This window comes from Balearica regulorum, chromosome 6, assembly GCF_011004875.1.
Source record: "Balearica regulorum gibbericeps isolate bBalReg1 chromosome 6, bBalReg1.pri, whole genome shotgun sequence".
NCBI lineage: Eukaryota > Metazoa > Chordata > Aves > Gruiformes > Gruidae > Balearica > Balearica regulorum.
Genome location: NC_046189.1, coordinates 13,176,312 through 13,202,258, shown reverse-complemented (window position 1 = coordinate 13,202,258; position 25,947 = coordinate 13,176,312). Strand labels below are relative to the sequence as shown.

General features: G+C 37.4%; 1 protein-coding gene and 1 long non-coding RNA gene across 18 annotated transcripts; one reads left to right on the top strand and one right to left on the bottom strand.

Moving 5' to 3' along the window:
- Nucleotides 1-862: 862 nt before the first annotated feature.
- On the bottom strand, nucleotides 863-21,411 carry CFLAR (CASP8 and FADD like apoptosis regulator). Of its 17 annotated transcripts, none has more exons than XM_075756298.1 (12): nucleotides 21,154-21,411; nucleotides 20,412-20,500; nucleotides 17,728-17,873; nucleotides 14,356-14,787; nucleotides 13,427-13,532; nucleotides 12,363-12,498; nucleotides 12,091-12,188; nucleotides 10,957-11,008; nucleotides 10,157-10,206; nucleotides 8,915-8,993; nucleotides 4,655-5,168; nucleotides 863-3,728 (listed from the first exon to the last, which is right to left on the bottom strand). In XM_075756298.1, exons 4-12 carry the CDS (start codon nucleotides 14,649-14,651, stop codon nucleotides 3,590-3,592), a joined length of 1,470 nt encoding a protein of 489 aa, XP_075612413.1. In that variant the 5' UTR covers nucleotides 14,652-14,787; nucleotides 17,728-17,873; nucleotides 20,412-20,500; nucleotides 21,154-21,411; the 3' UTR covers nucleotides 863-3,589. The 17 variants fall into 17 exon arrangements, with proteins under 17 accessions (XP_075612413.1, XP_075612414.1, XP_075612417.1 ...); XM_075756299.1 differs by having other exon boundaries at nucleotides 21,189-21,411; XM_075756310.1 differs by lacking the exon at nucleotides 863-3,728 and adding an exon at nucleotides 3,823-4,539.
- LOC142602332 (uncharacterized) lies at nucleotides 20,500-25,337 on the top strand. The gene is made up of 2 exons (XR_012836044.1): nucleotides 20,500-20,731; nucleotides 21,149-25,337. It is a non-coding gene; the product is annotated as an uncharacterized LOC142602332 (long non-coding RNA).
- Nucleotides 25,338-25,947: the final 610 nt, after the last annotated feature.

Genomic DNA, 25,947 nt, shown 5'->3' with positions numbered 1-25,947 from the left:
GTACACTTCATGACCCTCGAACCAAATCTACACTGTCACAAAACTATCAGAAACAGAATATATCCTATTGCTAATATTTTAAGTAAATAGTTGCATTTACCATCACTCAAAAAACTCCAGAACCACCAACCCACAGAAACCCAACACATCATTAGATCCTGTAAGGATAGCCACTATTATTCTTACTTCCTTTCTCCCTTTTCTCCTGTTTTCTTCTTTCTCCTTCCAATATTGATGCTGTGTTTCTCTTCAGATCTTCTTTTCCCTACTTGTTCTTCTCTCATTTCTCCCTACCATTCCCCTTGTTGCTGCTTGAAATTTCTGTATTTCTTTCCCTCATCTCTCTGCCTCCTCTTGGTTTCATTTTGTCTGCTTTTGGTTGTCTAAAAGGCGAAAGTGCTCATCACATGCCAAAGCTAGTAAGGGAAATGGGAAAAAGTGAAGTTAATTTGTGGAAGAAATCACATTTATTAACATCACATAGATATATATGATAACTAGGAATCACATCTTATTTCTACGACCACAGAAAATATATTTGTTTCATGTATTTTGCTTCATTTACCAGCCACTACAGTAAGGATCTTCTAATGATAGAATCATAGAATGGTTTGGGTTGGAAGGGACCTTAAAGACCATTGAATTCCAACCCTCCTGCCACGGGCAGGGACACCCTCCACTAGACCAGGTTGCCCAAAGCCCCATCCAACCTGACCTTAAACACTTCCAGGTAATGGACATCTACAACTTCTCTGGGCAGCCTGTTCCAGTGCCTCACCACCCTCACAGTAAAGATTCTGTATCCGTCATTTTATAATACTGTTCTTACCCCAGGAAACATGAGCAAGGTAGAGTTCCAAAATTATGCTTGTACCTTATTTTATTGTAAGACAGTCAGTTATTAAATATTCAGGGTTAGAAATGAATGCTGTTTTTATCACCCAGCACGTATGATACAGACCATTCTGTTGATGCAACGCACTAAGTTCTCTACTTGAGTGTGTGGAATACATATGAATGTAATTTTAAGATACAAAGTATTTTTAAAGCCAGAAGCAATATGGCACTAGTTTACGAAAAGGACACGTTCAATACACCCTTTCTTAGAAAACAGTAAACTGAAAGGAAGTAACAGTTAACTGTCCCCTCTCCCCACCCTGCTATGATGCATTTAATTCCACACCTATAACACAATGAAATTGGATTCAGTTATTTTTACTTTAACGCTCACAGAGAACAAGCTTTTGGAGAATATTTGAATTTTGCAAAACATTATTTTCTATTTTTTCTTCTTATATCTGTGCCTACATAAAATTACAGTAACAGAAATAACACATGTACCTATAGTTTAAAACAAACATTTGGGTTGCCTTTCTCAATTCAAAGCTATTAAATGTTTCCATATACTTTTATTAAACAGACACTATAGCTTATGAAGTGGAAAGAGAAAAGTATAGAATGCATAGGCTTGTGATACACGTGAATTATTTTTCTAAATTGTGCAAAAATTTCTTCCATCACAATCATGCCTTTAACTTTCTAGAGTTAACATGTAAATAAAACTGAATAAAAAAGTGAAGATTTAATCACAATGATATAAACTGTATTTTATATTTTATACAAAATTATACATTAATATAAATAAATATATATATTTTAATCTTAACATTTTATATGGATAGTTAAAGACTATAAGGTCTTGTTCAGTGGGTTGGGTTTCTCCTTTTGATATACTCTTGACAATCCTCATCAATCAGCAGTTTAGGAACCTCTTAAACCAGGAAGAAACTATATCACATAACATGGAAGTTAAGCACTTTTTAGGCTTTGGTGTCTACTGTTTGCCAAATAAAGGTGATTTTTACTTTCAATTACAGAAGCTACTTGAAAACTCATTTGTTTTTTTCTGAGTGAAACTTAAGAAGCTTGGTTTAAAAAAATAAGTTAATAAAAATTATGTCAAGCCAAAACCTAAGAAGTACAACATAATATCAAGGAATACAAAAAGTCACTGATACCAGAGTTAAGTTTACTGGCCAAGCCCTCCTAATTATTATCAATACACTAACGTATATCAATAGTATACAATGTATAGCATCAGTAGGCTAGCTGCCTGTTGAGACTTGGTCTACAATGCAAAGCATTGCTGGTGATGTATGTAAGCACACCTGCTTTTTGCTCAAATCAAATGCAGCTACACCAGCAAAAAACCTTTTTGCAGTATATTTGCTCCAGGAAGCAGCATACCCTGTATTAGCAAAAAACCCTTTACTTTCTGCTTGCATGAAACATGCCAGAAAAATCTGTGGTGTAACTATGCCAGAAACCAAGCAAGGCATGCCAAGGCCTGGAATTTTTTTTCCTGGAAAGGAGGCTGTATTAGGAGTATTAGAAGTTCGCAAGTGGCCTACTTTAGGAGGGAAGAGAATGCCATAAAGTCAGTGATGATAAATTTCAATGCAATTCATCCAGGTTATACTGTTATATAACAAGCAGGTTAACTGAAATCTTCATGTTAGGCATCTGCTCCACTGGAGAAAGATTACTGTATTTAGGACAATTTTCACTCATGTCTTTTTCAGAAGAACAAGGAAAACTTGAAAAAAAATTAATCAATTAATGAAGACTTTTTTTTTTCATAAGCAAAAGCAGTAAAGGTAGGGTGTTTAGTTTAATCCAGTCTTAAAAGCCAGTGGCTGCCACACGACATTTAGGTTCAAATATGACAAAGTACACTTTTACAACTATGCCTACTGCAACAAGTGTGAATCATGTTTCAGCTTTCACAAAGCATCTGCCAAAATCCCACATTTTTTTAACTGTGTGGTAGATTACTGTAAAGCACTACCACGTGTAGATGCATTTTTGCATCAGCAGCAAACACAGCCCAGAACATGGCAGACGCTCATTTATTAACATATAGTCCTTGTGTGCAGTAGACAGTACTGACAACACAGGGTTCTGGTTGAATCACAACCTCTAATGCAGCAGGCAGAGGGAATCCAAATTATTTAAAACACCATCTCTCTGCTGTGTCTGTTTTGCTACAGTCTGGAGGCACGCAAGCCAGAACTTGTTAATGAAGAACTGGCACTGCTGGCTGGGCATTTTTTCCTGACATATTTTCCATTATTACGTGCTGGGGAAAGTACCCAGTGAATTTCAGTGGTTTTCACTGGCTTGTATTTCTTTTAAGCATCAACAGAAGAACCTAGATCAGTGCACTGCTAACAGGTATGCTAAAAAACAACCAATGAAACAATAAAACCATGAAACCCTGGAAAACCCAACAGCTATACAGTTCAGAGCTCTTTCCACCCTGTTTACCTGTTGTACTTGGTTGTAAGATCTGTTGCAGTGCTATACGATAGCTGCCATTCTCATTTAAGGTTTCAGAGTCTTCTGTATTAAAATATAAAATCTAGTGTCTTAACACACCAAAATGCTTCTAAATCCCTGGGTTTGAAGCAATAGGCACTGTAGCTATACATGCAGTAACAATGCATAAAGTGAAAGTATGCATGAAACTGTCTGAATCATGGTAAGTGTTTCTCATTAGCCACTTCAGACATGTCCTTTCCAATAGCAGTTAAGTGGGAGAAAAAAAAAGTTTCTTCCTCAGTGTGTGCTGGAGCAGAAGTGAGTATTGTTGCCTTGGGTCGGTGGTCTTATTCCATTCATAGACTTTTCTGTTCAGTTCCGTATGGATATCCAATATAGACAGTTTCCTGCAGCAACAAAAGTAAAAGCTTTCTATTAGAGAATGAAGCAAGATACAGTTAAGAATCCACAGGAGAGGACAACTTTAGACTCAGCAAGGAGAAAGTTTCAAATTTAAGTCTTTATTACAGAGGTTACATCTCTAAAACCCAAGGCATTTTTCAGACAATCTGTTATAACCCAAATCACTGTTGTGATATTGGTTATGCTGACATGATGATCTGTGATTTCATTACAATGTTTTAGGGTTTGTAAGAAGGTACTACAATGTGAACTCTGCAACTACCTTGAAAAACTGTTGCTAGCTCCCCTGGTAGATCAATTGTACAAAGAAAAGCTTTGTTGATAAGTTATATATCCAAATATATCTGATTTTTGCTCAGATTCCTTTAGATAATCTCTTTAGATAGACCAAAGTTTTCTGATAGTTTAAATTCAAGATTACAAATTGGCAATCTAGTGGCTACCTGAGGGTTAATTAGACCTAAAGAAAGGACAAAATCTGTTCCTCTCAACTGCCTTTTCCCCAAACTTAGGCACTGACTTTTTTAATTTGCAAGCAGAGCCCTTCTTAATGATAAAAGGCAATCCTCAATTTGACAGAAGTCTAGTGTGTACCTCGTTATCTTGAAGGAAAACTTCCAATCCTGCCTAAAGCATTGACATATGTTACCCAGGACAGGTTCTTCACTTCTCACTCTGCAAGCTCCAGTGCCATAACACACTTTAATTTTACTCTCCAGAATCAGAAACTTCACTCCTACTTTAGGCTACCTTTCTGTGCCATCATTCCAGCATCTGGTATACTTGTCTTTTAACCTATGACACAGCATGAAGCTACTTTGCAGGACCAGATGGGATGAAACTTAAGGTTTCTCTTTCTCTACAACAGTAGGCTGTCACAGGAAAAGGGTTATTTTTTCCCTTTATTTACCTTTTATGAGGATTGCGGAGTAGCTCAGCCAGACAACACAGATAATATGAAGATGAACTTGGAGATTTTTCTAGTGCAGACACATCCACCTTGCACTGACTCCAAAAGATGTCTGCTACGTGGGGGATGGTGACTTTCCAAGGGATTTTTGCATTAGAAATGATTCTCTCATCGTTCCCATCTACTTCCAACAGACTAGTACATTCTTGCTCATTTTCTGGCACAATGTAGCTCTGAATAAAAAAAAGCTTCGGTTTTCCTAGGAGTTCAGGACATGAGTCTGCTGTAAAGTATTTCTTTATTTGTTCCAAAGGGAATCCAGAAGAGGTATGGTCTGTACAGAAGATGCTCTGAGGACTTCCACGGCTGACCAATATGCAAATGAAGCTATCACAATTTCTGTGCTTCTGCAACCTTGCAACTTCACGCAATGTTTGATTCATGGTGTTCATATTTAAATATCTGTGACAATGAACGTCATAGCCTAAGGCTCTGAAGGTCTCTTCCAACATATCTGAAATAAGCAAGATGTAATTAAATCACAGCACATCAAGGCTCAATTTCAACTATCTTGAATTATAGTATTTACAGTATTTCACTATTGGAAATAAGATATTTATTTCATCACAATAATTAAAAAATCAGGACTACTTGATGTTGATCACAGTACATTACATACTTAGAGTGCTATATGCATGTTGTCTTTAATATGTTATGTACTTCATGACAGGAAAGACACTATTATTTGGCAAATTCCAGACACTTGCATGCTTTCATTTACATGGTGGTTAAACTCACAGGTATTCATGTGTTCAGAGAACCACAAGCCACTACTATGACTCATACCTGTAGTATCATATCTTTAGTATAAACCACATATACATTGACCATGCACAGTTTGTAATATGATAGGAAATATCAAGTGCCATGTTTATGTAAAATGCCTTACAGACACAGGAAGCTAGACTTTTCCTTGATTTCAAAAGTTTAACAATCCCTAATTAGCAGAGGCTATTTCAGAGGGAACTGGCAGCACAGCAGGAGTTTGTATTACCACACTGTTCTCTTCAAAAAGCCCATAGTGAAAAGAGGGAACAGAAGTTCTAACTTTCCTCAGCAAAATACAAGGTAGATACAAACTCTGTACTATAGCGAGGTAATAAACAGGAACTATAGTTTAATGCCAGTTCTGTTGGCTTGATTAAATTTTGTAAAATAATTCAACAATTTTCCAGACTTTTTTATTTGGAAATAGAAAGGAAAACCCCCTCTATTTTAGGCAACAAAACATGCTCTCAAAATTCGGGTGGGAGATTCAGTATTAATACCGTTTAGCACCACTTCACCCATTAGAGGGCAGTAGTACATAAGCAAAACGAGAGCGACAAGTGCTTTCCCTATAATTACTTATCTCGCTAGCATGTACAAATACACACAAAGATACAAAACTTGGCATCACCTTAGACCATGTACACACTCTAAGTGTCACAATTAAAAAAAATTAAACCCAACAAACTTAGAGCTGACTTTAGTTTAACAATGAATCAGAAATCATACATGGTAAGCTTTGGATACAGCAATTTTACTTTAAGGCAAGACAAAACACAGCATTACATGCTGCAACCTGAGATCAGAAACTATCTGTTTCTTCAACAGTAATCATCTCCCAACAAACCTCAACTGACTTTTGAGCATTTCCACCCTACATAAAAATTGCCCTTTTCTCCCCTTGATTGTTTACAGCCTAAGGATAAAAATTGGCTTCCAAATGGAAAAGTCAAAAGCACCTATTTACAAAACAGCAAGACTCTATTTACAAAACAAGGTGCATTTCAGTTTGAATTTCATTAGCATCTAATGAATTCATATTGTTTACACTGGGCATTTTCAGTTGTTGTAATCCTTGATCCTACAGTATCTATTACTGGTTCAGCTTCCTCAGATTACATCTTGGCATAGCTACAGACTCTAATGCATGCCACAGATACAATTCCAAATGTTTCCCCTGCCCTCTTCTCTTTCTTTGGTATTTTCAGACTTCAGAAGCAGTGTGGCACAATAACTCTAGAGAGTAGTGAATGCCTTTCTAACAAACTCTTTTAAGCTATATTGCCATATGCCCTGCCTCTCCTGAATCTCACTAGCACGGTAATGTTTCAGTGAAAGTCTTGCTTCCTATCATATTAAAATGCTGATGATGCATTGGTGACATTAAATGTCTAAGACATACACGTGACTTAATTGCTTCTGCATCCAATGCAGACATGCATGAAGACTGAGGCACACTAAGACTGAAAGGACCATGTGAGCTCATGAAGAGCATATGCATTGATTATTTTTTTTTAAATTTTGTGCACATCTTTGTATTAAGTAGCAATTACTATGACAAATTACTACGTGCACAGTATATTGCCTGTGCAAAAGATCTGTGTCTTCTAAGGAAGAGTAGATCTCAATTTATGTATCTGCGACTGAACTGACATAGCAGTTCCTTCTTTACTTTCTGTTTTCTCCAATGTACACGCCTTACCTGCTTTTATATTTACTGTTTCATTTAAAAACCTCAGACCTGGCATAGTAAAACACTCTTGTTCAATAAATCAGGTCAGCACATGCTCATATCCCATTAAAGACAAAAAAATTTAGAGGGGTTTTTTGTAAACAAGGCTATTTTCACACCTCATGTTTTCTTTAGCTCTCCACACTGAAATTTCTCTAGTGATCCTTTTTGTATTTACTTTTAAGAAACAGAACTCCAAGGAATAAGTAATTACTTTGGTACTGGAGCAGACTATCACGCTACCTTCCAGATTAAGACTGCATAGTAAGTTTCTTGCATCAAAAATGTCATTTGTTCTCTAGAACTACCATGAAAGAACGAACAGGGAAGTAAAGAAGCAGGCAACAGGACAGAGGACAAAGCAGAATGTTTGATTGCAAGAGTCGCCCCCCACCCAGCCTTTCAGTCCTCGGCAGGCTTTGTTTTATTTTCCTCTCGGCGTAAAGTCAGTTTGTTGTGTTTTCTGTTTTTTTTTTTTTTTTTTTTTTTAGCAGAAGCAAAGAAATGCTTTAGATTGAACAATTTAGTTTCTACATCCAGTAATTGCATCCTTGGTTGTTCTTTTTTTCCTTTACTTTGGCCAGAGGACATTAATAACTTGGTAGGACAGACCGAAATCAAATCCCAAGGATGCTTCCCAGTTGCATGTAACTAAGTTAAGTGCTGTCCTTGTCCCTCTTCTCTATGTATGGCAGGACTGTGAATCAGTTCTAGTTTCTGTTACCCTCATAGCAAACTAAGTGTCTTATTCTGTACCATTTACCTAAAATACTATTGTCAAGCAAACATCAAAATTTTACTTTCTGCGCCTGTGCTCTGCATCCACTGCTCTTCAACAACTATATCAACAATTCTAAGTTGGTTCATCTGGTGGACCATTAGTTGAGAAAGAAAAAAGACATGCTTACAAATCCTCTTCTTCCCCTACATGTCCTAGCCTATTACAGAACTGATTGCAAATACTCACTCCATTTTTATTTTTAAGCCTCATGTGTTCCAATGATTAGAGTGGGTTTCTTTTTTTTGCTTATGCAAGAATCTGATTTTTTGATTCTACAAAAGCAATCAGGAAAACCCCACATTTTAACCGTGGCACTGACTACCTTGAATTCGACATGCAAATTTTTTTTTTTTAACTAAACCAAGAGGGAAGAAAGAAAAATTCCTTTCCCTATAAAGCTATGGTGATGGTTTCAGTTAAACTGTGCAAGATGTAACAGAAGCCTAGGTGTATTATTAATAAAGGACCACGTGCCTTTAGCTATTCAAAATCTGTGGTGTCCAATATGATTACACTTCAAATCTGCAACAGTTTTGGTTTTGCTGAATGATCGAAAACACTATCTTTACCATCTCTACCAATAACCTGCTGTATGACTGTAGCTTAACTATTCTGTTGGTCTCTGAACATCCTTTTTCTCACTCCCAAAATTCAGCCTATCTCCTTGTAAGTTCTTTCATTCAGAGATTTTGCACCAAAACCCAAACAAACATTGTTTGCAATGGTTAGGACAGTTGGCTTTAACCTCAGGTTGGGCCTTCCAACTCCGCATTAGAAAACTTACTAGAATTGATAGACTAGCTGACTAGGACAACATTACCCTAGTGTGGCTTATAAATGTAAATCACATTCTTTATATTAAATTGTTCTAATTATCTGAGATTAACAAGATAAAGAACTCCAAATTCCAGAGACTTACCTGTGTCATTACCAATGCAGTCTATTATCAGGCATATTCCTAAAGGTTGACTTTGCATTCTGTACTGATCATCAAACACCTGAGGAATGCAAAGAACAAACACTAAGTTAATATGTCACTCTCTCAACTTACAGACACAATTCTTTTCTCAAATTTAACCTCAGATCTATACAATTACATTCTGTTGTTTTCCCATATAGCAGCTAGCAGAAGTTTATCTACTGCTATGTCTTATCTACACAACAACAAAAAAAAATCATGAGACATGGATTAATGATTCTTTTCCCTAGTTTCAGTACAGGCTTAATTTTTGCATCCTCGATTTTTGCAATCTTAAACAAAAACTAAGACTGTACCAGAAATTAGAGAAGCAAGTTTGAGACTGAACCTTAACTCTGGACAGATCTTCAAATGTAAAACAAACAATCAAAAATAACCAAACCCAAATAACACCCCCCCAAACCTGTATGGGGTGGAGGGGCTTTTTAAACACCTGAACTATGACAGCAATGATCCTTCCACAGTACTTCCAAATTAATTTCCTTAAGTGTAATTGCTATTGAGACGTTAGGAGCTATAAGCTTCATGTTGCCAACACAACAAATACAGAGAGAACTTTTGTGTTTTTCAGGTATGCAAGCAGGCACAGCTCATCAAAACAATATTTATTTCCTCATATAGTGGAACAACCTCTTTGTTCCTATAAAATCTGTAGTGATACTATCACAATTCCTCTACCCTTTAAAAAGATTACAATCAATTTGCTACAGGTAACTCTCTGGTTCCTGGTCTACAGGAGAGCTAGTGAAAATAGCAGTAGTCCATTCTTATCATTAATACCCAAAGCTAGCTGTCTGCTACCTGGAGAGCAAGGAGAGAAAAAAGAACAAAATTTACTACAGGCAAAGAAGCTCTGCCATTTCCCATGCAGATGGCAAGAGGTCTGACTTCCAACAGGTTTTGACTTAGCCTCCACTAATAAATGTACGAGTTCTGTGTGCACATCATATGTATGTGCATTTTGCACACTGCTGCTTCCATTTTATACTAAAAATATATTCTGCAAAAGCAATTCACAGAACCTGTTTACGGCTGAGGAAGATATGGATGTACAGATCCTTCTGTTTGCATGCTATTAAAGGAAATCTCAACATCTTTGTGTTTGAAACACAAAGAAAACTACGGTAAATACCTGCAAAAGTTTTATTATATTTACGTTCATACACACATAAAAGCACATACCTTATGTGACACTGGTCCTGATTCCTGAATGGACATGTGGACTGGTTCCGCTGCAGTTAAAACATACAGAACTATGTAGGTACCAGTGACATTTCTTTGACATCACATTCAATTAAAGAGAAACCTGCCTAGTTCAGCTAAGTTCTCCTCATCTGGACCTCTTAGTTTTTATGTATGCTACTGAAGTTAAAAAAAAAAAAACCCAAAATTTTTCACCTCTAAAATGTTATTTGGATTGCATTCTACATTGCTTGTGACTAAAATAAACAGACAAACAATCTCTCCTACACTGAAAGAATTCAGCCAAGTACTCTTCTAAAAATCACTGTATTTGAGAGGTATTTTGGGTTTCCAGAAAAAACACAACACAGATGGTAAGAACCTGGTACTCACTGGACAACCTCCTGGCCAGCCTGGTGGAGAGTCCACCACTGAACTGACACAAAAACTTCCTACTCAAGACTTAATGGACACAGCTGCACTACACAGGCCTCCAGAGCTGGCTAGACAACCTTTTCCATGATTTTATTAATAAACTATTTATTCTGTTAAAAAGTTGTGACAGTGGAAGCCCGAAACAATGTCAATAAAGTTTTCAGATCAGGCAGCACAAGCAAAGCAAATACAAGGGCAAACAATAAGGAAAGGCTCAGTTTTCAGAAGTAGCAAATACTCTCTGCTCCTGGTGATATCAACTGGATTAGCCATAAACACAACTATCAAACAACAGTCCTTTTGATACAATGAAATGTATCATTTGGCTTTTTTAGGTTATCAAAACTCACATAAAATGCTCTTACCCAGAATAAGACCTTGTCCATTTTGTGTTTTTTCTTTGTTCACATTCTGGATCTAAAATGAAGAAAAAAGTATATTTCCCCCTCTGTCTTCAAGAATTAATAATCATGTGTTCCAAAATGTAACATAATAGTATTTTTCTTCCTCAGTAAAAGGATTACATATTTTAGATCCACATCTATCAGCTAATTAGCATTACAAAGTAACAAATAAAAGAAACCTTACCAAAACCACAAGCAAAAAAACCCCAAACCCTTCCTCCTCAGAAAAAATTACTACTTCGCCATGAACAGCAAAGAAAAGCTTAATTCCTAAAATAGTAAACCAAACAAAAAACCCCTCTGAAGATATGAATTTTGTTTCCTATAGAGCAGCAGGGAGGAACTTTCACTGAATTAGAATGGAAATTATAACAAAATTATTATAATACAGAAAGTCAATGCAAACTCTTTCCCATTAGTAGTCTGGAAAACAAAGCTGTTGTGGCTTTGTTAGTAAAGATAAATAGCATCACTGGTGTCTTAAGTTTTACACATACATATCTACTGAATAGATGACAGAAATAATCTCATAAAATTCATTTAGCACGGCTAAAGATTTTAATTAAGGTCATGCTACTACAATATAAGGCCTAACCCAAATATAAAGAATATTGCATGCAATAGGATTTGATGGCTTGACATACTGAGAGATCTTCGTTAAAATGAGATTAAAACACCAAAAAAGAAAAATTCTGAAAAGCTCTCCTTAAAGTCATAAACTTCAGCCTCCAAAATTAAAAAGCTACTTTCCCTGCAAAGTCCAGAAGTACAAAGAAGAATAACATGTTTTGTAAAGAACAGTCAAAGCAAAACTCTTCAGTCCCCAGAGTAGTAGAAAAAACTTTCAAGATACAGATTTTATATGCCCAACTAATAAGAAAAATTTCACAGAAATTCTTTAAAGGGGATCTTTCTCAGTCAGAAGACTTAAATCAGACCATAAATACAGCAAATAACAGGAATAACAGAAGTAAAGCAAGTAATATTTTAGTTACTAGCAATCTCTCATTCCTTAGGCTCTGCAAAGATTAATCCTCTTTCAATGTCTGGCAATATTTAGAAATAAAGGATCTGCCTGATTTATTGTATACTTACCCCTGAATTATAAGGACGATCAATCAGACTGAGATTAGGGAGAGATGCCTGAAGTGCATTTACATATAATGGCTGAGAATGAACGGAGGACATTAAAGCTGAAAATTTAACAGAAACACACAGAGAAATACATCGTGATATATCAACTGTTTTAAAAGCCTAAATCCATGAAGCATGCAAATGCTCTGACTTGCAACTCAAAATTTTATCTTCAGTAAGAGCACATCTGATACTTGCTATCAAAAGTAACCAGTGCAAAAATAGCATCTTACCTTCATGTTTGTACTTCTGAATCTTCCTAATCAGGTCTATCCTGTGAATATTTTTAAAACAATTTTCTACCAAATCCAGCTGATTAGGAGCCACCAAATTTAGTTTCTCCAGGTCAATCACAAGAGCAAGAAAACTCTAGAATAGCAACAGAAAACCAAACTGTCATATCAGTAATTTGTTCTCTATCAGTAAGTAACAAAGCAACCCAGAAAATAATGTGTGGAGGTCATAATGGTTGTATGTTCAACAACTAGGGACATTACCTTCTGAAACACTAAGAAAATTATCTGGAAGACATAAGAATTCTTAGTATTATCATAGAAGTAATGGAAACTAGGAAGTAATATTCTTAAAAACAAATCAAATTTTTGAGGAAAGTTTTGCATTTCCTTGCTGCTACAAAGCCAGCCACTTGGAATGTCACCTCACATTCCAAAAAGCAAGAGGTAAGAAAAGCTTTCGGGAATTTGCAGGCCCTCTCTCCTTCTTTGGTTCAAGAGAGAAAAAACCAAAACCTCAACGGGGGAAGACATAAATCTTCAGTTTTCTATGCACAGTGGTCAAGTTTTCTGAACAGTCTCTTAATGAACCTCTGCTTTCTCACAGCATTTAAAACAAATACGCAGAATGTAAACGTACACAGAAAGACGTAATTGAAATAAAACTGTTCTTTTGTAAGTGAAACGAGCACAAACGTAAAAAGTGACCTTGTAGTTCAAGATATGTTTCATATGATTATTGGTTTGAGATCCTTCATATATGAACTTTCAGATCAGTAATACTGAAGAAAGATTTTTTTTAATGCCTTCTGCCTGTGAGGTTCATGCTAACACCATTCACCACAGCAAGTCTTCACTGTTCCCTCTTACTGTTGCTAATAGTTCTTTCCCTGAATTATAAACCAAACACGACATAGAGGCCACTAGTCCTTCTCCACTTCCTGACTTCTGTCTACTCCTGCCTCACTACCCCTTGCAGTACTGTCTCCCCTCCTCTGTCTAGCTGCTTCCCTTTTTACATTAATCTCTCAATGCTCCAGAGGAGACCAGCAGAAAGACATTACCTTATCTTTTGCCATTTTCATACGAGGTACATAATCTCTGAGTAGAAAAACAAGAGACTTCACTTCTTCTTTTTCCAGATTCTCATTAATCTCTACCATTAGCACCCTGAAATAAAGTTGAGACATTTCTAAAGGATTAGCTTTTAGCAAGATCCCACCTCTGCCCAACTACCCCAACTTCTCCCGTGTTCCAGTCAATGTACCACTCCCAATTAACAGGAAAAAAGACTAGCCTGCTCCAAGATTCAATTACAAAATACCTACTCTGGCTCATCAGCACCTGCATCACTCAGACTGACTGTGTAATAGCCACTACTAGGAAAACAGAAGTCTCCTTAATATTTCAATAGAGATGAAGTAACACAATGGGACAACAGAAAACATCTTTTTCACCTAGTAGTTACAGGGGGTTTATTTCAGTGAGAAGTTGACACAGGAAAATCTTCCTTATGAGTACATATACTTCCTTCTGATGTCTCTCAAAGAAAATAACTTGAGCTTCTTAATTTAAGCATCTTAAAACTACAGAGCAAAAAGTACTAAGAGACAGGTCCCCTGAGAAAAGCTATACCACAAGGCTATGTGCCCAAAGCAAACTAGAAATGAAAGTATCTCTAACTAGTAATATTCCTCTAAGTATAATTTCTATCTGCTAATCTAGAACTGTATTGATTAACATATATGTACTCCTTAAAGGTAGATGCTTCTAATGCCATCACTTGTAAGAAGCTACGAGGGCTTATTTTAGGAAGTAAACATACTCTTTTCACTGTAACTCTAGATACAATGCCCTTTTCTGCTTTTACCTTCAGAACATATTTAAAAAAGAAGCAAAAAACAAACTCACAAAAAAAGCCCAAAACAGCCCTCACACATTTTGAACAAAACCCAAAATAGAGTAGCCCTTAAATCTGAAATAGCTATATTACCTGTAATCAGGGACAAGTCTGAAACTCCTGGCAAGGTTAGCTTCCACTGTTGCTTTCTCAGTCTTCAAGATCCTCCTCAGCAAGTCAAACCTCTTAACTCTGTACAACAGCTCAGACAAGCCAAGAAAAGACAATTTTTCCCTCTCATTCAAAGCCAACAAGAGCTCTCTAAGGTTGACAGTGGCCAAGTCAGGAGCAAGATCTCGGCATAGGAAAACCATCATCTCTTCTTCTTCTTTATCCAATTCTTGTTCAATCTGGTGAATAAGGACAGCTGGCACTTGGCACCTGGTCATCACTTTGTCACTGTCCCTTTAAAATTGCCAGCCTACTGTTTTTTAAACAGGAAGCCAACACAACACAAAGCCCGTATCTGCCATAGCACTTCTCTGGTGTTCATTCTTAACTAGATGCATTTTTACATAAGCAGTTCTGTGGGAGAGAATTAAAAGGTACTAAATTTAGTGATCTGCTCCACAAGTTCACAGTTAACTCTCCTATCTCTTATTTCACTTACAACTAAAACACCAACGTAGTCTACACAGACCTCCTGTTCTCAAGGGGTTCTCCCAGCTGTTCATTACAGAACAAAAAGTACTTGGTAGATCATACTAATCAGAAAAAAATGAAGTTCTTTTTAAAGTAAAATTACCTTAACATAAGTCTGTAAATTCCATAGGAAGTGAAACAAGTCATCAGCTTGCTGATGAGTGGTATTTCAAGTGTTTCTGGAAATAACAGTTAAGTTCTACAGCAATTTAAATCTAAAGCTCTGACCTCTTCCCAGCAACCCTCAACCCCCCCTGCTCACCACCACCTTTTCTCCCCTAAAAGTCTCAAGGCATTTTTCAGGAAGAGTTTTGGGAGGTAAAGGTAGTGTAACCACACATTGTAGACAGAAGAATTAAAAAACCCCACATATAAAACCACTGCTATTATCAGGCATGCACTTTGCCTTAAATGAAGTAAAAATAAAGGAAATATTCACAATATGTAATATTTAAAAATATCAATTATATATAAATTCAGGCATGTGTGAATTTTCTTACTTATTAGCATAATTTAAAATTATTCCATTCTGAATTAGTTACCGGGGTCTTAAGGAATCCACACACACACCCTCCATGCTCAAAAAGATCGAAGAACCACACAAAGAAAAAATTCCAACCTTAAGTATGTAAATTAGTTAACTCCGAAGGTACAGATAAGCCACAGACCGCCTTTTTCTTCATGTGACATTCATGTTTCACCATATTGAAAACTGAAATAAAAATTCAAACCTAGAAAAAAGCCTACCCTTGTGATTAACAAAGTAAGTAGGGTGCTATGCTCAAATTTCCGCTGCCACCAACTACGGAAATTCTATCTAACCTTCTCTGATCCCCGTTACCTACAGGGAGAAAGGTGAAATGAGCAACCTGAAGACAAATCTTAGCCCTTAGAATGAGTTCAGTCACCACAGTGCATAGTTTTGTTTAAACCATTCTGAAAAGCAAAAGCCAATTCTACTTCAAAGTCTAATACACTGAAAGATGCCAGAACATGGATAACATTTTTTGAAGCATTTTCAGCCTTTTGTTACACATTCTGGAAGTCACAATCAAGAATGTCACATATTGTGTCCATGCACTGAGGACATGCGATAAACTCGTCTACGAGCTGCTGTTTACATGAAAAATAACTGTATACATCCATCTGACTTACCTCAGAAAGGGAGTGAGAGTTGGATTTGATTAAACCCACAGATTGGGTTCTGCTGCCCACTAAAAGAGCCTATCAAATTCAAGTTCCTAGGGCAAAGTCTCCTTTATTTACATCTATCCCAGTAAGATGTATTTTCTATGCAGTCAAAGACTGCACTGGCTTTCTCCTCCAACGCGGTTGCCAACAGTCACAATAACAAGTCATAAGTATTTAAAAAAAAAAAAACAAAAGAAAAAAAAGGTGCACTCAACCTTGCTGACAGCATTTCTGAATCACTAGGGGGTTATAACACAAGTACCTGCTATGACCTCAATGTCCCACCTTGAGAAGCAAAACTGAAGGGGGACATGAGGAAGAGGAACACAGACAATGTAAAATATCATAAATCCACCACATTAGAAGACTCAAGCATTACTCAGCTTAAGTACTCCTGCACTTCCATACCACAGTGTAAATGAGATCTAATGTATATGCAACATAGTCCTCAAAATGGCACTGAGGCCACTTCGGCTCATTTTCAGAAACACAGACTGCAGCTGACAGTAACAAGGCTGTAGATATCCTGCTTAGCCCACTGCAGCCTCCTATGTGCATTCTACACAGACTGTGATAAATATCCAGAGAAAATGCAGAATTATAGTACTCCTGTTACAGCACACAACCAGAAAAAAAGCAACACCTATCCCCTCCAATATAGTTCTGTTTTTCAGAGCCCAAAAGGGACAGGCACAAACACAGTGTTTTCCCTCATCACATCATACCATTTAGGAGCTTCAGAGAATTAAATGCACTGTTTGCTCTAAGAAGTACAACAACATTTAACCCTACTGTAAACAGCACAAACAGCAAAAAAAGTCAGAAAACACTAATGAAACATCAGTAGAAATTGCCCTTTTCAAATACTCAGGTCTACAGTATTTTTAATATAGCAAGCTGAAAAGTTTTGTTTCCAACAAACCCAAACTGGGTAGGCAAAATATTGGTACTTTCGAACCTGTTCTATTTCACACGTGGACCTGCAATGCTATCACTTGTACAGCTGGGGTGGAAGGGCATGGTGGGAAAATTTTCAGGCCTCTGATAAGCAAAGAAACCCCTGATGCACTGGAATGTGTTTTGTACAGTTTTCTATCACAGGAAAAGCATAGTTATTTTCAATCTAGCACCAAACATTTGTGAGAATTCAACAGAAAGACTGCTTTCATGACATAATGCAGTTAGGAAGGGGAAGGCACAAAACACTCATAAGAAAGCATCTCCCAGGTACATACAGCTGGGACTTTCAAAAGAACTTGAGGAAGTTGTAATTATGAAGTTGTACTTATGACTCACTCTAAAGGGAGATGGGAATTTAACAACTTTTGGCCATTTTCCAAAATCTCATATAAACTTTTTAAAAAAACAACAACCCACCACTAGTTGATTTTTATCCAATCTTCTAAAACTAGTTAAAAAAAGAGGTATGCATGTGTGTGTGATAGGGAGGAATTTCCTACAGAGTTAAAATTTCAGACATGCAAAATTACTATTTATGTGTTATCTTAAAAATAATCTGCCTTAAAAACCCACGAGTTATTTATTTTTGTGAACTTCCTTTATATAAAAGAAATCGCATGTTTATTATAAAAAAAAGGCTGATCAATACTTCCAGTGCCAAAACACTTTTACCTGTATGCAAATCCATCCACAAGAACATTGGAAGACTGGCATTTGACCATTGCCAAATCACTGATCCAGACCAAGCACACATTGGTTTCCATCCAGTATTTTCCAATGATGGTCCAGAGACAAAGTTGATTACATCAGCTCATTTTCTGTTGGACAAATATCAATGTCACAAATTACTGCTGGAGGCTACTTCTTAATTTTTGTGGGGGGCAAAACAAGGAAAAATTACCTAGGATCATGCATTCATGTGTATGATTTCACTGGTCCAGCGAACCAGGAATGATGCTCCAAGTAAAAGCAAAAACAACTGAGTGCATAGTGATTTGTCAATAACATTCATTCCCCCAGGGTTCTGAGTGGGGAATGAGTAAAAGCAACATGAAGTAAGTGTTTAGTATAAACTAAAACAGCTTATAACTTTGCATCCAAAAACCATGTCACCATATTTTGATAATAGGAAGGTCACACTACTGGGGCAAGCCCAAAACATTCCATCTGCATACATCTGAGGCAGATCCACTTCACCACGAGAGGTGAAGGGCATCACGCTTTACTCTTCCAACTGATATGACCACTTCTGCAAACATCACAGATAAAGTTAGCACAGCTGCAACAATTAAAGAAAACGAGAAGAGCAATGACAATGTAAAACCCAGCAGCCTGGCTCTGAATTTAGGTTACCTGGGCCCTGCAACGAGAAGAGTTATTGAATGTAAATTCTTTACAAAAAGGAGAGGAAAAACAGCTTGTCTCAAGAGGAAATAAAAAAGTTCATAGTCATCAGAGATCAAGCTGCCTCGACAGTTTGTGTGTTCATGTGCATGTGTAATTTACCAATATTGCTATAAGAAAACACTCAAGATTTTCCTCTTCAATGTTTCACGTATTGAGTAAAGATTTCAATGCAAAGTTTATGGAACAGGAAGATGGTTGAAAAAAGAAACCTAGAGTAGACATTCTTATTTACATTCCCAATTTATAAGAAATCCAGAATAATTCCAAATAGCTGAAGTCTAACACGACAGCCACCACCACTGCCAGATAAAAGGCTACTGCAAGATCATGTTCGTAACATTAGGGGCAGAGTGAGCAAAAGGGGCAGGCCTACACACAGAACAAGAATAATCTCTTTTCCTCCTGTATTCAAAGAACCAGGAAAACCCCTGGCACGCTGAGGGAAATAACTGGTGAGGGGAGAGTCTTCTGTAAGTCTCGCTATTTTAGTTCACTATCACCCCAAATTTTCACAGAGGAAGGGCTCTTCTGGGAAATAGTCTCAGGGTCTCTGGAAAGAAAATCACTGATTCTAGGGTGACTCATCTGTCCTTTTGTCCCCAAATGAGGTCTGAGAGAAAACACACCTCAAGCAGATAATACCAAAGTGTACTTAAATACAAATTTCTGGGTTTAGTTAACTTTCAGACTTTCCTGAACAAAGCGTATGATTTCAAAGCTGATGAATTTCTCACAGACTACACAGGAAACCACCTTTGTCACAGGCATATATGTCTAAATCTGCACTGACTTTTGACCGTGGGTATTACACTGTAAACAAGGTTCACAAGAAGAAATTTTTTAAGGTAAACATCTAAGAATATTATCAAGCATATTTACTCCTCAGATGCAAATAATTTTCATTCCACACTAAAACAGGCAGAAAAATATCTGTATGTTCTTTAGATTCTATGAAGCTAAAGTTAATTAGACTCCTATTTTTTAACTATTTCACACTGGCCCCAGACCATAGAGAATACAATCAAAATCAGGGACAGATTCTTTTTTTAAATTCTTTTCTCCACCAAGGAACAGGAAATAACAACATACTAAAACTTCACACACAAGGTTTCGGTAATTCCCTGCTGGCATTAACAAGTAGAGACTAGTATGTGTGTACAAGACTCAAGCAATTTTTCTCTTTGCTGTTTAATACCATGCATGAAACCCTTGTTTCCATGATTGCAACACAAATGCTGCACAATATACATACCAATGTGACTATCAAGGCAAAGATTAATGATAAATCAATATACCAGACCTCATATTAAGAAGGCAGGTCTTTCATAGAAACAAGGAAACTTTTTACACTCTAAACATGGTCTACAATTAGAGTCTGTCATTTCTGACAGCATTTGTTTCTTGAACGTTTTGCAACCATCTCTGCAGCAGCAAAAACAGGATGTAACATCAGTGGGTGTAGTTCAGATTTGGAAAATGATCATTGTTTCACAAGATGAGCTCATGTGGAAGCCCCTACGCTGCAGGGAGAGAGTAGGAGGTTACTTTGCTGCAGGAGGCACTAGCTGCATTTTGTGCTTCCTCTGCTCTGCTTTGTTTGAAGCAGTAGAGGTGGTGAAACCACACAAAGGCAACTACATATTGAGTCTGTATCATCTGATATTTTTCAAAGAGTTGAATTGGTTGGAGCATGCCTCACAACTTTAACATTTCACTATAAATAAAGGGAATTTGGTATGACATACTTAGGGAAAACAGGGATATCCCACAGTTACTTCCATAGTTCTCATTACTGTATTAGGCTTAAATCGTTTGTTCTCCGTGTAAACTGGTAGTGACCACGTTAACTTCCATTTAGAGATGCACTAGTTTAACACCCCAGTCCTCCTAATAAAAAACACCTCAACCGACCAACCAAAAATCCCACCACAAACTAAAACGGGTTTTACCGTAGGGAGTTTATGCAGATTTCCAGGCAACTTTCTAACTACGTCATTTTAAATCACCCTTGGAAAATAAAGCGAGAGGAAACTCCGCTCTGCAAGAGAAAAAAATGTATCAGGCGGATGGGCAGCATCGGGTTTCGCTTCTCCTCAAAAGCAAAGTCGAGCTCAGGCCCCACCTGCGCCCGGCGCTCGGGCACTCCGCGCTCGGCTCAGCCTGCTCCCCGGTGAGCACGGCGCCTAGACAGGAGGGAGGGCCTAATCGCGGAGCACGGTGTGTGGGGCGTCTATACTGAAGACGCGATAGGGGGAAAGAAGAGGGAAAGGTATAACGCACCCAAATGCGCCGGGGAAGTCTCATCTACAGCAGCGGGGCCAAGTCCGGCACTGGGAGTGGGAAGGAGGACGGGGCGGTACTGGCCTGGCCTAGCAACAACCTCCCCAGCAGCGGGTGTGGTTTCAACTATCGCCTCTTTCTCTTTCACATTCTAAAACACGCAGAGTACTTTCCGCTCGTACCTCCTATGGCTATTAGAGACCAGAGCTGCCTCTGCGCCTAAATAGTAACACTGCTCAAGGCAGATATCTCCCGAGGGAGGAGGGAACTGGCTTTAGCCGCCTTACCATCATTATACATCTACCGAGCCACGTTCGCTAACATTTACGAATTTATCGTGAGTCCAGCCGTTAAGTATTTTGGGGCGAGGCAAGAGAAGAATTATGCTTTTTGTTTTGTTTTATAGTCTACCTCAAGAGACGAAACTCGGCGCTGCGCAAACAAACCTGCCCAGGTCCCACAAGATGGCGGCGAGGCCGTGGCGGAAGGGACAGCTCCTCCCGCGCGCAAACTCCCGCCGGCGCCTTTGAGTGTCGGCTACACATAAAATGGCTTCCGACTAGCAGGGGTGTTGCTAGCGCAGTGAGGAGAAGGGGGTGGCAGTAGGATGGTCTTGAGTTCAGTATGTGTATAGACGTTTATGGACTATGCTTTTTATACCCCTGTTGGTACGAGGCAGACAAAACAGCTTTGTATTGGTCCTGGTAGTCATTCAGTTATAACAGACTGCTTACCAGTGAGAATTGCAGACTTGGGTAAGTGTGGGCATGTGTTTTGGCAGAAGCCCTTGGTTCATGTCTTGCTCTATCATTCTGAGTTTATTCATAGTGAGGATAATATTGTACAGGTGTGTGAGTTGTATGCTTCCCATTGTTTTACAATCTTCAGTAAATTTTAAGTAATGCCTTGTCCCTGTAAACTGGGTCTTGTGATTCCCTTAGTATAAACCAGCAACTTACATGAAGCAGCTTACTCTGAGGTGCTGTTGTTGTAGCTGTTCTCTTAAAGGCCTTAAATCTAAAATCCTAGGCTGTTTTATCTGCTGAAATAGGCAAAAGCCACTTCCATATGTGGTGAAATTAGATACATCATGTATAACTCCCAGCTCAATGGATTTCAAAGCATTTACAAAACAGTAAGTCATTTTTTGTGCTGCTAAAATTATACCAGTGGAAGCACAGTACTCTGGGATAGCACACTGTTGTGCAGAGTCACGCTGTCTTTGGAACTGCAGGGAAAACAGAGGCAGAATGTAATCACCCACACTAGAATTTGGTCAGATACCAAGCAACTGTTCTGTGTCACGAAAAAATATCTGGATTCTTACTGAAATTGTATGGTCAGGCTCTCACTTTAATATCAATTATTCAAGGGTATCACAGTATCCCTGCTACTAAGATACAGCATTGGATTCATGCTGATTCAGAAGGAAACCAGCTACCTGCTGTGAATCAATATGCTCACTTTCTCCTTAGATCTATTCCATACAAACTCATAAAGACTTGTACAGGCTAATAAAAGAGGTTTAAGGAGATAGTATGGCTCCAGGCTTATGAAAAAAGAATTTTTTTTTGAATGAATGAATAATTTACCGATTTACCAATTTAACACAGCCATTACTTACTTAAGTGACCAATATACTGTCTTGTTTATTTACTCCACTTTTTCCTTAATTTACCTAATTTCTCTCTCCCCCCTCTATTTCAAAGTTGAACTACTACATTGTCTTCATTGATAGGTTCTTATGTAAACTGGAACTGTAAATCAGTGTAAACGTAGAACATAGAGCATATCAGTAAGATTAGATGTGACTGAGAAGAGATGGTCCTATATGTTCCAATTTGGAGAGCTTTGGATGTAAATCTCTAGCTTGGACATATTTCTCTTTATAAGCTTTCATAACAGGTTTGATCTATTTAATTTTTTAGATTCTCCTAGTTATTTAAAACAAAAAATCTTTAAGGATTTATGCCTCCTCAAATACTATGAGTACTATGAACTTGTCTTTTATGTTACATATTTCAAAATCAGACTTAGTATGATCAGGGTGAGTGCATTCTATCTGTATATATAAATGGTGTCCCTAGTTTCATTTGTTATGTGTTGGTTTTGCTTTTATTACTATTATTTTAAAAAGGCTAAGTCACAAGGGAAGAGACTATTTTCAAGGGGTTTTCTTCTCCATTGAAACAATGGTTAAAGGATTATCTGAATTTGAGATTTTCAGATTTCTGGCCTGCAACTGAGGATAGAGAATGTATAGAGCATCTGTAAAATCAGTTCCCTGTCATACATGTAAAACAGTTTGGATGAATCTCTGAATGTTTTGATACCTATGATGAAATCGGTAAACTTAATTGGAAGACAAGCATGGGTCCTGAGCACGTTCCTTGTAAAACCCCTTGAAGCAAACACTCCTAACTTCAATTAGCTGCACGTAGAAAATACGCTTGCATCGATGTAAAAAGTCTATCTAATAAATGCTGATCTCACAGATCTAATTGCAGGATAGAAGCTCATAGTTTGAGAGCTCAACAAATAAGATTTTTGTAGGAAGCTTTTCAGGAGAGATTTCAAGGCAGGTTAACAACGCAAACACATAGTTATAGTCTGCTATTTAAACTGCAACTGTTTCACATCATGAGAACAGTTATTCTATTATGCGCTGAAATAGGAATTTGAGACATGCCGTTTATATTACAATGTAGTCATTATTGTATTGGAGTGATTTAGCTGCTTTAATTTATCTGTAACATACAAATTTGAAAGATTATGCTGATTATGTAAATATAGGTAGCATTAGCAAAAACAATAGATAAATCATGAGTATCTTTCCAGGTGAGGAAAAACAGCTCTTTGACTGATGGAGATGGGATTTCCACTTACATTTCAGAAATTGGGACATAATCAGTTCTATTTTTCAGAATTTTAAGATAAAGAGCTTCTTGACTGGTACTACAATCATATATGCTCCTCATCTGCAGGTGCCACTGCTGTTTGTGACCCTGTTCTTTGTACTGTGAAATAAAATACCTGTGCTGGTAGAAAGGCTGTTTTAATGTAAGGACAGCCATTGCTATGGTTACAGTGAAGACAGATTTGGTACTGTTATTTTAATACACAGGAAATACTCCATCCCCAGGCAGGATTAGTATAATATCTGTAAAATAAAAATCTATGACTATTGTATGTATAATAATGATTAGACATTTCTATATTCCACAATATTGGCAAAATATGTTCATCATAAATTAAGGCAGTTGTTTAGGGCAGTGGCTGCCAGCTGGCTATTAAACCATTGAATGATACCACCTTAATTCATAAATTCATGAATTTTACCTGAACTAGTCTAGTCTAACAGTGAATATGCCCAATATACTTGCTCATGTAGAATGTTGGTAAGGCTGATTCTTATGATCTTCCCTATACAAGACAGCACGTATGCATGAATTTAATTTTTAAATCTTTAAAGTAGAGAATCTGTGGCAATTAAATTGAGATTACTATTACTTGCTTGCATGTAAGTTTTCTGGAGACTGGCTGAAATTAGAAGACATAAGATTTTGATTGTCTTAACTTTCGTCATATACAGTAAAATCTTGATAAACAAAATGGTCTGTTTTGAAAAAGGAATGCATTAGTTCATGTAGCAGCCAAACTACATTTGTATGTATTTTACATTTTTTGATCTGAATGAACGAAGCAACATACCGAGGTTACATATGCTGAAAATACGATGACAGTAACTTTTAAATCTATGTTCACCTGCTAGTGCTTGGAAAAAAAAAAATCAAGAGCTTTGTTTACATTAGCTGAAGAGATATTCATACATTATTTTAAACAGAACTGTCTGCTATATCAGTGAAGTGGCAGGCTTGTAACATTTAAAAAGACTAATTCTAAAGGACGTTGCAGCAACTTTACCTCAGACTCTAATGCATTTGATGTAGAACAAACAAACAATAAACCCCAAAACAATGAAAAGCACACATACAGAAGAACATGAAAACAAACCTTCCCAACAGGAAACTAAATAGGACAGCAACTACTGCTTAAAGGTTTTTTTTTTTTTCTTTTAGGCTTATGCTTCTTTAACAGCTGCAAGAGAGTTGGGGCAGGGGGTGGAGCAGTCAGTACTGCACACCAAATTAAAATTACAAAGAGCAGCTGAAGTGAGAAGCACATACCTTAACTGCAAGATTCACCAATACTGCATGTAATGCTAGCTCTGTTAATTGTTTTTCTGAACAACCATCTAAAATTCAGTTATCTTAAGAAGTCTAGTCTTGGACCCAGATAGAGAACAAGCAGTGAATACCAGCCTTTGAAAAGGTGTATTCTGGGTGGGACTGCCTAAGGGACAATATAGAAATATTTTGTGCAATGGATCTTACACAGTAGGTTCTTGATTTGCTTTTCAGGGAATGATGCAACTGGATAGTGAGGTTGGAGAAAGAATTAGGCAAGAAAAGTTTAGTAAAACAAATGTTTGCCCTATGAACAGTGCCTTGAGCAATGTCATACAGAGATGACAAACTCCACTGAACAGTACAGCTGTACTCCCACAATAACAGATGATGTTTATTTGCTCTAAAGCTCTGTTATAATGTCATTCAGAAAGGTTGTGTGTGAATATATGAGGGGGGAAAAAAAAAAGCCATGTTCTGGTAGGACCTTCAAGGTTTTTGTAAACCTGCAGTTTCTGACAAGATTACTTAAACTTTCCAGTTTCTTCACCATGAAGTACACTATGTAATTGTCTAGTGGCAGTTACAGTTTCTTACTTGTTTGTCTAATTTTGCTTTTAAGTGACACATACTCTGGATTAAAAAATGAGATAGTATATCCTCTTTAGCTTATGTTACTAATGGCATAGCAAAATTTACAAGCGAGGTGAGTGTTGGTTTCTTCTCCCGAGTAACAGAACAAGAGGAAAGAGCCTCAAATTGCAGCAGGGGAGGTTTAGATTTGAGTATTTGGAAAAATTTCTTCACAGAAAGGATTGTCAAGCACTGGAACAGGTTGCCCAGGGAATCGGTTGAGTCACTCAATTTAAAAGACATGTAGATGTGGCACTTAGGAATGTGGTTTAGTGGTTGGATTTGGCAGTGCTAGGTTAATGTTGGACTCTGATCTTAAAAGTTCTTTTCCAACCTAAATGACTCTATGATTCTATAATATTCAGACAATTCTAATTCCTAGCAC

Bases quoted from the DNA above. Each gene is read 5' to 3' on its own strand.
- CFLAR (XM_075756298.1), bottom strand. From the start codon at position 14,651: ATGACCAGGTGCCAAGTGCCAGCTGTCCTTATTCACCAGATTGAACAA. The intron at 12,189-12,362 runs GTAAGATGCTAT...TTAAATTTTCAG, and splicing joins TCAGAAGTACAAACATGAAG to CTTTAATGTCCTCCGTTCAT. The intron at 5,169-8,914 runs GTAAGTCTCTGG...TGCTTATTTCAG, and splicing joins CTGCATTGGTAATGACACAG to ATATGTTGGAAGAGACCTTC.